Raw genomic sequence first — 13,541 nt, 5'->3', positions numbered from 1 at the left:
ATTAAATTGAACATTTTTTGTTTACATTTTTTTCAATTATTAAATGAAATTCGTCATTTTTCATAAACTAGTACTACTAAATTAAGATATTTCTAAATAGAGTTAAAAAAAAAAAAACTTTTCTTCTTAATTTTTCGACATTCGCGCCATCAATAAGAAATCCCAAGAAATTAAATGCACAATCCAGCTACAGTGTATATATTTTATGCTTATATATCGTAGAAGAAGAAGATGAAGAAGAAGAGAGAGAGACCAGACTTGGAATCTGGACAATAAAGAAAAAAAAACATTTTTATATTAAAACTCTACAGATCTCCCCATTCTGAGATGCAGAGATAAAATAACAACAATTGAGAGAGAGACCAAAACCATTAACCATAACAAATCCGAAACTGTCACCACCGTTTCCTTTGTCTTCTTCTCTCTGCCACAATCTTTCAATCTTTATCTTCTTCCTCTTCTTTTTCTTGGTTTTGTAAATCTCTCCATCTTGGAAAAAACAAACAAAAAACACACAACCCAAGATTTTTTTTTAATATACGGCTATGGGTACTGGTTGGCGACGAGCATTTTGCACCACCGCTCCTAGAAACAGCGACGCTGCAGCGCCGGATCTTGACAAGAACCAAACCCGCTACAATCTTACCCCAAGTCCTAGCCCAAGAAGCTGCGTTAAGCTAGCTTTTCTCTCTGGTGGAAGTAATCCTTCGACTCCCCGACTGAGTTCTAGTCCGGGCCTACGTTGTCGGACCAACGATGCCGAGACTCCGACAGCGGAACATATCCCGACGCCAAGATCGGCTACAAAGAGTCCAAGACTGTCTTTGGCCGGTAGCTCTAACCCTTCATCGCCTCGCTCGCCTTTAAAGCTTTCTCTGTTTCGCAACAGCTTCAAATTCAGAGTAAGAAACATATTATCAGCAACAAAGAGAACTCAGATAGATTTAAAGTTATGTTTTCTGATGATTTTTATTGTTTTTGTTTGTTTGCAGAGTAGTTGTGGGATATGTTTGAACAGCGTGAAAACAGGGCAAGGTACGGCGAAGTATACGGCGGAGTGTTCACACGCATTTCATTTCCCTTGTATTGCCGACTACGTACGTAAACACGGCAAGCTTGTTTGTCCTGTTTGTAGTTCTATTTGGAAAGATGCTTCTCTCCTTGCTCCTCATCGGAATGCAAATGAGTCTCCCCTCGACGACTCTGTTGTAGTCCAGGAGAAGCGCGTTGTTGTCACGTCTTCTCCTAGAGCGAAACCGAGGCCAAAGCAAAGTGACTACTCGAGATTTTACGACGATGATGAGCCTTTGCTTTCGCCGAGGTTTGTTCCTATACCTGAAGCTGATGAGAATTGTGGAGGAGAAGAGGAAGATGACGTGGCTCAGTTCAAGGGATTTGTTGTGGATCCGAACCCTTCTTTTGCCGTCAAAACTCATGAGATTCCAGCTAGTGGTCGAGATTTTGGAAACGTGCAGGTGAGTTTGTTACCTGAAGCTGCCGTTGTCTCTGTTGGGTTTGGCTACGAGACTCGTGCAGTGGCTCTAACGGTGAAGGCGCCGCCGCCTTTAGCTGCTAGAGGCGGGGTAGGACGTAGGCTTTTAGATCCGTCTCAACGTGCGCCGGTGGATCTTGTGGTTGTAGTTGACGCAGGTGGAACAATGAACGGTGCGAAACTTCAAATGGTCAAACGAGCAATGAGGCTTGTGATAGCCTCTCTTGGCTCTTCTGATCGGCTCTCAATCGTTGCCGTTGTCACGACTGCTCCCAAGAGACTTCTCCCGCTGAAGAGAATGACGGAGCACGGCAAACGCTCAGCCGGAGCAGTGGTTGATGGGTTGCTTTGTGGTCAAGTTTCTAATACAAGCGACGCTTTTAAAAAGGCGTCGAGAGTTCTTGAAGATCGTAGGGAGAGAAACCCAGTTGCGAGCATCGTACTTTTATCGGACGGTCAGGGTCAGTCGAGTAAAGTCCACACAAATCAACGGTCTACAATAGCCCATGTGGGATCAACACGCTTTGCCCACATTGAGATCCCTGTTACTGAGCATGGCTTCGGAGAGAGTGGTGGGTGTAGCAATGCCCCTGCAGAGGAGGCTTTTGCAAAATGCATAGGAGGATTACTTAGTGTAGTGGTTCAAGATCTCAGGATCCAAATTCGAGTTGGATCAGGATCTGGACCATGTGAAATCTCAGCCGTTTATCTATGTAATGGAAGGCCTACGTTGGTGAGTTCTGGTTCCGGGTCAGTCCGGCTTGGGGACCTCTACGCAGGGGAAGAGAGAGAGCTTCTAGTGGAGCTTAGGGTCCCGTCAACAGCCACTAGGGCCAACCAAGTTTTGTCAGTTAGAGGTCTTTACAAGGACCCATCGACACAAGAAGTTGTGTATGGACGGGACCAGTCTCTACGCGTTCCCCAAGCCGTTCGATCATCATCTTCTCCTAGAATCGAACGGCTTAGAAGCCTCTTCATCGCAACTCGGGCTGTTGCCGAGTCACGGAGGCTCGTGGAGTATGGAGAATGCACAAGCGCACACCACTTGCTTACGTCAGCGCGTGCGTTACTAGGCCATTCAGGAACCGCGGAGGCAGCGGAGTACATAAAAGTCGTGGAGGCAGAGCTTGTAGAAGTCCAGTGGAGAGGACAACAACTAATGGAGTATCAAAGCCAGCACCAGCAGCAACATATCCAACGGCGGAGAGGGAGCGAGAGAGAGACGAATACGACGATGATGCTGATGGATGAAAATGGTGAGCCGTTGACTCCAGCATCAGCGTGGAGAGCGGCTGANTAGAGCTTAGGGTCCCGTCAACAGCCACTAGGGCCAACCAAGTTTTGTCAGTTAGAGGTCTTTACAAGGACCCATCGACACAAGAAGTTGTGTATGGACGGGACCAGTCTCTACGCGTTCCCCAAGCCGTTCGATCATCATCTTCTCCTAGAATCGAACGGCTTAGAAGCCTCTTCATCGCAACTCGGGCTGTTGCCGAGTCACGTAGGCTCGTGGAGTATGGAGAATGCACAAGCGCACACCACTTGCTTACGTCGGCGCGTGCGTTACTAGGCCAGTCAGGAACCGCGGAGGCAGCGGAGTACATAAAAGTCGTGGAGGCAGAGCTTGTAGAAGTTCAGTGGAGAGGACAACAACTAATGGATTATCAAAGCCAGTACCAGCAGCAACATATCCAACGGCGGAGAGGGAGCGAGAGAGAGACGAATACGGCGATGATGCTGATGGATGAAAATGGTGAGCCGTTGACTCCAGCGTCAGCGTGGAGAGCGGCTGAAAAGCTGGCTAAGTTGGCTATGATGAAGAAGAGCGACTTGCACGGCTTCGAAAACGCTAGATTTTAAAACGTTATTAATTTTTTGCTTACAATAAATAATTATTTAATTCTGATAATACAGAGGAAAATGTGTATTAGTCAGAGAGACTCAGAGTGTCATAAAATAGCAGGCGGCACATTACTTTTTAATTGTTTGACATTTTGAGTTTGCGCGATTTTCTAACAACCTCTAATTTGTATTTTTGTAGTAAACTCTATTTCACATGTGTGTTATGTGGATTCTTTTAGCAATAATGTTTTCCTTTTGTGAAGTTGTAAGAAAATATTAGAAAAAAACGATCTTGTGATATTTTTAAGAGAACTACTTATTTTTATATTTTAGTTTAAATGTTTTTTTACTTTTCGTTTACAAGTTTTTACAATAACCTTTTGACATTATATGAATCACATGTATATATAGATTTTTTTTTTTTTTCTGTTTGAACCTTTCAAAAGGATTTCGAATTTTTGATGAGTCTTACAACCCTTCAATATGAAATCATATCAACAACTGATTATAAATACATTATACATTATTTTGTGATTAGTAAATTTCTATAACTCTAAACAAATAATAATCAATTATAAGTTTTAAAGATTAGAATTCATCGTTAATAGTAATAAAAATGTACTGTATTAAAAACTTTAAACAAGTACAGTATTTTTTTGAGATAGTTTTTTTTTTCTTTTTTTCTGAAAATTGAATTAATAAAAACATAAAATATTAATTAAATACTACTGTAACTATATTCATTATCATTTTAGGAAATTTTTTAAAATTACCATTTTTGTAAACCAACATAGCTTGTAAAACCGACTATTAATTTATTTTTTTGTTTCATCCTTAGTTTTCAGATTACGTTTATGTTCTTACTAAGCATGCTTAAGTTTTAATCCGAAAGGGTGCACACACAAAAAAAAAAAAAAAAATCCGAAATATAAGAAATTTGTGTGGGTTGTTTTGACCGATTCTTTTGAATTTATGAAAAAAATAAAGAAAGAAACCATTGCGTCTCTGCGCATTACTGAAACAAATTTGTGTAGTTTGTGTGTGTTCTTATTCATTATGATCCCGTAACTTCGATTCAACAGTGCTACCAAAAGTTACATTAGCGACGTATTGAACACAAATCATATATAAATGATAAGATAATAAAGTGAAAGGTGAATTAGGATTTGACCGACTGAGAGAGTTGAAGTTAGGGGCTAGATCATAATTGAAGCTGGTGGATGAATGATGACTTTGAAATCATGAACAAATAATTCCCTTCTTTTATTGCAGTTGTTGGTTGTTATTATTACTATTATGTTATTAATAACATTGTTCATCATCATTGTCATTTGTCATTATGGTTAACACTTATAAACATAAAAAAGAAAAACTGGTTTCCTTAGATTTAGATACGGGAATGTTGTTATATTTCCTAATTGCCTTTGACATTTGAATCTTTTGAACTTCTTTTTACTTAGCATGTACACCTTTCATTTTATAGTTAATCTATATAATAGTAATAACAATCTGAATAAATGTTATCAACAATTATAATTTTTAGTCGTACCTTTCCATAAAAAAACAAATTATAATTTTTTGAAAAATAATTTATACGGTTGCATCGGTGCATTGTAAAGTTATGTCTTTCCACTATATTTTATTTATATTTTCTCATCACTACTTTATATTTTAATAGTTGTGTCTATTCAATATTCATATCTTTCAAACTCTATATATATTGTCTTTTTCGTTGAAACATATTTTCTGTTTTGTTGAATCAAAATCATTTGAATATTAATATCCAATACACAATGTTATTCTATAATCTAACTAAAGATTTTTAAAATGATTATAACAATATAGAAATATCAAATACAGTTGTAAATATATAATTTAGAGCTGTGTCAATTTATCTTAAATCTTTGTAGAATATGTATTTTATTTATAAAAGTTGTGTATTTTTACTATAATTTTCCTTGATACATCTTCACCAAAGATTAAATATATTTTATATTTATAATTAGTTTATTAGAAAATTACATTTACTCATTACAAGTTACAACCATTCATTCAATATACTCACTTAAGATCACTTTGTCATTACAACTATTTGTTCAATATACTCACTTAAGATCACTTATGTATTGTTTTTGTAAATATTTATTGTTATAACCGGTAGATATTGCAATATTTAGTTGGTTAATATATTCCTCTTTTCTTGTAATATTTATTTAATAATCAAATTCAATATTAATATATGCTGTAGTTAAATAACATATATGGAAAACAAAATTCTAGCAAAAGTGTTCATATTCGCATATGCGACAATAGTTTTGCCATAATTTTTTTGTTTTTATCATCCCATCATGCAACAAGGATATTTTGCAAAAAACACGTTGTAATTCGACAAGGGTATAAATTTGATGTAGCGATGATTTATGATAATTTAGAATTGCAAATACACGTTGTAATTCAACAACAAGTTTGCTGCAAAATAATTGTAGCATTGATACAACAAATTAACAAGGAATTGATTTATTGTAAACTGCCACATCTATGCATTAATTATGAATTTGCAATGCCTAATTAGCAACATTATAAAATCAAACTAGATTCGGATCCGCACGTACGTGTAGGGTTTGATTTCAAAAACTAAATTTGCTTTATAATATATGAAGTTATGTTTGTAAATGTATTTTTCTTTTTAGAAATGTTATCAACATTCAATATCCATATTCTACCAATTTTGTATTTGATTTTTTTTATTCGGTTTAGACAAAAGAATGATCGGATTTGTTTATGTTATCAACAAAGATAATCATATTAAAAAAATGGTAAGAGAAATGTGGTATGTTATTTTGGGACAGTAAATACGTTACATTCCTTATATGTTAAGTTTTATTTAATCTTGTATATTTTAGTCCAACGAATAAAGAATATGTAAGAGATTCAAACATGCATATATGTACGAAGTTTTATTAGTAGATATATTTATTTGATATAGCATTTATAACACAAACTTATATTGATTTGCATTCATCAAGTTGTTATCATTTAGATTGACATGATAGCTAACCCGGATCGAATGTGATCAGGGTTAGTGATCAGCAACTATTATGTTAAACTTGATAATCCACAAAAAACATATGCATAGTATTTACATATAAGAGATATATTGTGGGAAGTGTTTTTAGCTAAGTGGTTACAACACCATCTCTGCGACCGATCTCACCAAATTTCGATTTCGATAAATCGCATTATCCCGTGTAGTTGGGATTGACTATAAATCGGACCTTTGTCGATGACAAATACATATATTGTATACTAAATTAGGTTTATGTCAATTCAATTTTAACCAAAAATTGTAAATTTTACTTGCACCTTAAAATTTATGAGCATTAATTAATAACAATATAAAAAAATTATTAGAATCTTAATAGTTACTATTATTTATCTATTAAATCTATCCTTAACAATAAAAATTTGAATTTTTAACTTAGGAAACGAAGATCCCTAAAATTTTCAATTAGTATATTTTTGAATTAATAATTTCGGAAATTTATGATATTCAAATTTTTGAGATACTAATGAATCTAAACTCCAAATTTATAGGAGGAATGTGCTACTTTTAAAAATATTAAATTATGGTTAGATTATATATGACAATTATAGTAAATGTTTTTATAATTGAAAATATAATAGGAATTCATATTTGTTTTTACTTTTTTTTTTCCATTTGTTTTAGTATGAATTAATTAGTATAGCTTCGTTTATTTTTTTAAAAAAATAAAAATCTAGTATATTAATTGACGATTTGTATTTACTGAATAATATTAAATTAGATGATCGTGTTTTAAAATATCAAATAATATAATTCCAAAATTAAATAAGTTGGAATATATACAATATCAATCTTAATAACCTCAATTGTTATGGAAACTTTAAAAACAACGTTTCTAAATTTTGGCTAGTTATCAAGTTATTGGTTTTAATTCAATTAGTTTATAAACAAAGATTTACTTGTTTATTTGACCAGATCCAGCGGGTCATAAATATTCTACGCTTTAGTCAAATATTAAACAGAAACTGTGAATTTACAATTTTAAAACAGTTTTATAAAATATATTAATAAACAATTTATCTTTTGTACCACACATATATATCTTACACTATGTGTGGATAGATGCATAGATCTACTATGATTACATGTTCTTTTCATCTATATAGAAACAGTAAAATTATTCACAAGTAAAGTAAAGATTAAAGTCCCTTGATTTAGTTGATTATACTACTCCGTTTATGACCTTGCATGCTCATCTTTCACACCTTCTATTCTGCTATGTCAATTGTAAATAATTTTTAAAGGTCTTTCAATCATGCGGTTCAAAAATCTGCTTAGACTATATATATTATTTACTTGAGGGTTATGTGTCAACAATAACATTATATTTTATTATACCATATAATTTAGAGACTATATAATATATGAACTTAATTTATTATTAGTGTAGTGACTTACCTCTTCAATTGCTAATAATAACTTAATTGTTGCATCTTTTGCTTTTTTTTTTGCTTCTAGATACTCACGATGTCATTGGGTTAATTTATCTGGACGAAGATCTGAAACAAATCAATAAGTTATGTGAGAAAAACACCAGAAAATATATTTTAATTTTAATGGAACTACAGAAACATCAGAAGATATATTTTAATAGAGCTACATAAATGAATCTGAGTAATCGGTTTGTCAAGTAGTATTTATACAAAAACAAATAAGCTGTCACAATTTAGGTTTATAGGAAAATATTTCATTATTAAAAATATATATTTTTTAATAGTTATGGTTCCTAAAATTACTCCAAAAAATTTGGTTAGTAGTTTATATAAATAAGATAACAATTACTAATTTTTAAAGTACATTTAGAACTATTATCAATACAATTCGATAAAGGAAAATGTTTGTTATACTTGGTAGACTGTCAATATGACTGTTTACATATAAAGTAAACATATTGTTATTGTTTTGATTTTTTTATATTTAATTATATTAAATTGATTTGTTGTTTCCGTAATTATCTCACAGTATAAAATCCAATCAAATAAGTTTATATATATATATATATATATATATAATTTCGAATTTAAGTTTTGATTGTTATGGAAACAACTTTAAACAACTTTCTAAAATATTGAGTAATTAAAATGCGATTACCTTAATTATTGAAACTGATACGATTTATTTATGATGCATTATTTAGGAAACTTCTTATTTTATATTTATTTGGATACATTTCTGATTTTCTTGGCTAATATCTGTTTGGCTCCACAATTCCTTATTAATTGATATTTGTTTGGCTTCAAAGATTATACATATCCTAATTCTGATTTCAGTGACATTTCATTATAATAATGTCTAACCCTATGTCTTTTTATTTAAAATGCTTCCCTTTTAATAGTATAGATATTGATCTTTTGCGATAACTTAATATCTTGCAATATAAATATTTTCTTGTAGTGAGGAAGGCAATCCATTAGCTTTATTTGGTTCTACTACTAAAGGTGATATCTCTCCGACTTATGTTCAGATCTAGCCAAACAGTGATTTTACAGAGAAGAATATGAAAATTTTGGCTTATCCTGCTTTTCAAGCAACACCAGTTTATAAGTTTTCCAATGCAAATTTGAAAATGTTAGATATATCTATTTTTAGGGTTAGGAGGTATAATTTGATCCTAATTCCTTAATGATCTACTTTAAAAATGATGAATATGAATGTATCTCTAGATAATTTTGTTTTATGTGTCTATACTATCTTAGTATCAAATCTATTAATTTCTATAAGTTTAGCAGATTAATTATATATCAGCCTCAAATATCTCACAACTAAGAGATTTATTGCTATCAATAATCGAGTATATTATATCACTCCACAATAATCAAATAGAATCCAATATCAATCATATATCAATGAACAATATTTGTACTGTCTGATCATGTTGCACATTTTTCCAACTGCAAAGTAGCACATCTATCATGACTTAGTAAAGATCATTTTATAATTTTAACCTGCGGACTAGTATATATTTATATATTTTAAAAAATATTTTAATAATTTATAATTTAGGTTGTATTTTATGTTTGTTTGTGAGATTTTTTTTTTTTTTAATGAAGTCTATTTTTTTTGGGTTTTGTGTCAAACTTTTAAGGAGATGGTAGAAAGTTTTTTTGAAAAATAGTTTGTATCTTTATGATATTTTGTTGATTTTAGGAACCTTATTAATTTGGTAGATAGATGTAGAGCGAATTTAGTAAATTTATAGATATTGTCGATTTTATGAGAATAATCTTTATTGATTTGGTCAATGATACGAAAGAGCTCGATTTAACGATATTATTAGTACTATTTTGGATCGAATCAGCAGTATGTATTATGATGTGTTCCACTGTTTCCTATATACACTAACGTTATTACCTATTTCTAATTTACCATCTCGTTGTGTACTTTTACATTTAAATCTACAAATAAATGCATGGGTGCGCCGGTCCAAATAAACCTTTTTTGTCAATTAGGTTATTTTTTTTTATCAATTAGTCAAGTGTTTACGTGACTTAATGTTTAATATCAACTAGTGTTGCATGGGCACAAAAGAGATGCAAACGGTGATGTTGATAAAGTCCATGTGAGATTCAGGGAGAGANAAAAAAAAAAAAAAAAAAAAAAAAAAAAATCCCAAATAGGAATAGGATCAAATACACTCTCTTCTAAAATGCTTTGGGGATACAATAACACGACAAATTTAGGCTTGAGTATATCGAGAAAACTGGAGAGAACCTCCCATTAACATTTTAGAAGAGTTAACAAACTTCGACACAAGCTTGAACGGTTGCAAGAAGACTTCCATTACTTGTAGTAAACTTTTTCTTTCACCATCATTTGTCTTTTTTCTGTAAACAATAAGTCATTGTCAATAACACGACAACATGTTAATGAACAATGAGTTATGACTATTACTATAATCTACAAAAGTAAATTTTTTTGTTTTTCTGACCGTTGATGAAGAGGCGGCAGTGAATATTATATTTGACATTTTTGTTCACACGGATTTATTTTTCCCTTAAACTAGTTTCTTATATATGGATCATTATTGTCTTTCTCTTTCAATGCTAAAGATTGTGACTGTTAATTTCAGAAAGAGAAAAGAGATTACTAAGGCCATCATTAACGGGGCATCAGATGGAGTGTTCTAAGCCCGTTTTTAATATAAAAAAATTGGTTTGTGGTCTAAGATCAATATTTTGGGTTTTAATGTAGAACAGTTTTAATCCCAGCTCTAGGAAACGTGTCAACACGTGAGTCACTGTTTTTTTTTTGTAATTGAGAGATTTTTTCATTTCTCGAAGGAGATGGATTTCGAGAAGAGGAAAGCTGCGATTAGCTTCAATTCGTTCATCGGTGACTGATAAATCTCCCAAAGGTTATCTCGACAAACCCATCATACCTCTCCTCGACACCATCAACCACCACCCATCTTACTTCACTACAAGTTCATGCTCAGGTCGACTCTCAATCCTCTCTCAGCCCAAACCAAAATTGAACGATTCAACTAAGAAGAAAGCTCGTGGTGGGTCATGGCTCTACATCACGCACGACCCAGCCGATCCGGATTTGGTAATCTCTCTCCTTTTCCCTTCAAAGTCAAATCAGATTGACCCACCAGTCGGGAATCACATCTTGCGGCGATGGCAAAAGGGTAATTATAGCTATACGATGTTCAATTCGAATGGAGGTTCCTTTGGGTGATACACAGAAGCTGATGGTTTCACCTGAGTATGTGAAGTTTTTAGTTGATATTGCTAATGAGAAGATGGATGCAAATAAGAAGCGAACCGATGGGTTTGGTGTTGCTTTGACTAGTAATGGTTTCAAGAATCCAGATGCAAATTATGACAACCCGTCCTGCGGATCCCACTAGCCCACCGCTAGTCGCCCCAACGGACCGTCCGTGGATCCTGCTAACCCCCCGCTAGCCGTCCCAATGGACCCCAAGCTGGCCCTGCAGGGCATCGATCCTAACCCATCACTGTGGATATCCGAATCCACCAGTAGGTTATTGGTGCGCCAGGCGTTCCTCGAACCCTGGTCCCCACCCTTTAACAACGCCTGGCGCACCAATAACCTACTGGTGGATTAGGATATCCACAGTGATGGGTTAGGATTGATGCCCTGCAGGGCCAGCTTGGAGTCTGTTGGGACGGCTAGCAGTGGGCTAGCAGGGTCCACGTACGGTCCGTTGGGTAGCTAGCGGTGGGCTAGTGGGGTCTGCGGGATGGGTTGTCACACAAATGATGTGGATGAAGATGATAATTATGAGAATCTAGCTGGAGATCATGATTTAAGTATCAACAATGGAGACTTGCATCATGGTAAGTTTTGTTATATCCCTATGTTATTGTTGTGTTAGTAGATAGCTTGAGCAATGAGATTAGGATATGCTACAGTCTGTAATATAGTCTTGTTTAGTTTATACTAGAGGTAGTGTATCCTATGGTTGAGAGTTTTGAGTTATGTCTACTTGGTTTGCAGGATAACTTTCAAATTTTAAACGTGATAGCCAGTTTCCGTATCTAAATCATTGCCAGGGCTTCACCAAGATCTCATACTGCTCTCGAAATTATCCATAGTCGGGGAAACTGTTGAGAAGCTTTATCTTTGGGGACACTCAGCTTGTACGGTAGATAAAGCAGATCGAAAAGAGGTTATTGTGTTTGGTGGGTTTGGAGGTTTTGGGAGACATGCTCGAAGAAACGAGTTTTTATTGCTCGATCCTTCAAGTGGCACCTTAAAGTTGATTGCAGTCAATGAATCTCCAACAGCACGGCTTGGCCACACAGCTTCAATGGTTGGCGATTTCATGTTTGTAATTGGAGGAAGGGCTGATCCCTTGAACATTTTGAATGATGTGTGGAGGCTCGATATATTTCATGTTTATATTATTATTTTCACTATATCTTTATTCTAAAAACACCAAAATTAGTTTCCCCATTTTTTTAACATAAGATCTTAACTACTGATCTTACATTATTTTTACTATATCTTTATTTTAAGAACACCAAAATTAGTTCCCCCATTAATGATGCCTTAAACCAATCCAAATTTACATTGGTCTTCTTTTTCCCGCCGTATTAGGTATCAATTATGATCATATAAGTATGATGCATACCCAGATACCCGGCCCTGACCCCACCCTCAGCATCCACACCTTCGTAATGTATTTAATTTTTTTTTAATAAAGAAATTACAAAGATTTACATATGGTAAATAATTCTTAATAAATTTACTTGTGGAGATTTGAGAAGGCTTTAAAACGTATTGTCTCTGTACATAATTACAATTTTCCTCAGGATCTTATGATCATGTCTATTTATAAATTTATAATGTAGAGACTACAATAAATATAATGAATTACTGCTAAAATTTTATCATAATCTATATAATGATAGTGTAACATCCCCGAATCAAATATTGTATTTTTGGTGTGGGTGTCGATCGACACCCTTGGTGTATCGATCGACACCATGTGTTACGGTTTGGTCGGGTTTGTTTTAATTGTTGTTTGGTTCGGTTTGGTTCAATTAGAAATCCCTAAATCGCATTTATAAGTGTAGGAGTGACGAAATAAGGGTTTAGAGAGTTTTGTTTGACGCTGTTAAGTGAGAAAAGAGAGAAAAGGAGAGAAAGCATTGGAGAGTGGTTCTGTGAGTTTCTGGGTCTGTTCTTGGCGTTTTTGGAAGGATGTGTGGCTGGAGAAGGAAGAGCTGTTGCTGGGAATGAAGGAGAAGGTTCCTAAGGTGTTGTTTCCACCGTTTCTCAATCCAATCTTCTTGTAAAAGAGGTGAGTGCTTGACCATGGTTGATCTAAGCATGAGATCTCTTTTGTTTGGGTGTTTTCTTTGTTGTTGTGTTGTTTTGCTTGCTTGGGTTCGTTGTTTTCGTGTTTCCCATAGGTTCCCGAGATGTTTGGGTGAGTTTGGGACGGTTTCGAGTTGATTGGAAACGGAGGATCGACGTTCGTGTTCGTGCAGTTCGCGTCTGCAGAAGTAGTGTCGATCGACACCAATGTGGTGTTGGTCGACACCAGATTTTCTAGCATCGATCGACACTGATGAGGCATCGGTCGACACTAGTCTCAACCGAGACTGATTTTTCCTGGTTTGATGTATTGTT

At 34.4% G+C, this 13,541-nt stretch overlaps 2 protein-coding genes across 4 annotated transcripts; both read left to right on the top strand.

The window, feature by feature from the left end:
* On the top strand, positions 236 to 3,646 carry LOC104724176. 2 transcript variants are annotated; one of them, XM_010442633.2, is made up of 3 exons: positions 236 to 902; positions 993 to 2,349; positions 2,847 to 3,646. In XM_010442633.2, the coding sequence occupies exons 1-3, from the start codon at positions 546 to 548 to the stop codon at positions 3,350 to 3,352; spliced, it is 2,220 nt and encodes a 739-aa protein (XP_010440935.1). In that variant the 5' UTR covers positions 236 to 545; the 3' UTR covers positions 3,353 to 3,646. The 2 variants fall into 2 exon arrangements, with proteins under 2 accessions (XP_010440935.1, XP_010440928.1); XM_010442626.2 differs by having other exon boundaries at positions 993 to 2,303; positions 2,801 to 3,634.
* Positions 11,626 to 12,348, top strand: LOC104724162 (tRNA wybutosine-synthesizing protein 2/3/4-like). 2 transcript variants are annotated; one of them, XR_757565.2, is made up of 2 exons: positions 11,626 to 11,740; positions 11,901 to 12,348. XR_757565.2 is itself a non-coding variant. In XM_010442615.2 (2 exons), the coding sequence occupies exons 1-2, from the start codon at positions 11,644 to 11,646 to the stop codon at positions 12,334 to 12,336; spliced, it is 477 nt and encodes a 158-aa protein (XP_010440917.1). In that variant the 5' UTR covers positions 11,626 to 11,643; the 3' UTR covers positions 12,337 to 12,348. The 2 variants fall into 2 exon arrangements, 1 of the variants encoding a protein (XP_010440917.1); XM_010442615.2 differs by having other exon boundaries at positions 11,957 to 12,348.

The sequence above is a fragment of the Camelina sativa genome, chromosome 2, assembly GCF_000633955.1.
Source record: "Camelina sativa cultivar DH55 chromosome 2, Cs, whole genome shotgun sequence".
Classification (NCBI taxonomy): domain Eukaryota; kingdom Viridiplantae; phylum Streptophyta; class Magnoliopsida; order Brassicales; family Brassicaceae; genus Camelina; species Camelina sativa.
This window is presented reverse-complemented; position numbering and strand designations above follow the sequence as displayed.

What these genes read in the sequence shown, in the direction of transcription:
- LOC104724176 (XM_010442633.2), top strand. Translation starts at nt 546, where the DNA reads ATGGGTACTGGTTGGCGACGAGCATTTTGCACCACCGCTCCTAGAAAC. An exon ending in GCAACAGCTTCAAATTCAGA is followed by an intron (nt 903 to 992) that starts GTAAGAAACATA and finishes GTTTGTTTGCAG; the next exon opens with AGTAGTTGTGGGATATGTTT. An exon ending in CCAAGTTTTGTCAGTTAGAG is followed by an intron (nt 2,350 to 2,846) that starts GTCTTTACAAGG and finishes TGTCAGTTAGAG; the next exon opens with GTCTTTACAAGGACCCATCG.
- LOC104724162 (XM_010442615.2), top strand. Translation starts at nt 11,644, where the DNA reads ATGGGTTGTCACACAAATGATGTGGATGAAGATGATAATTATGAGAAT. An exon ending in CAATGGAGACTTGCATCATG is followed by an intron (nt 11,741 to 11,956) that starts GTAAGTTTTGTT and finishes AATCATTGCCAG; the next exon opens with GGCTTCACCAAGATCTCATA.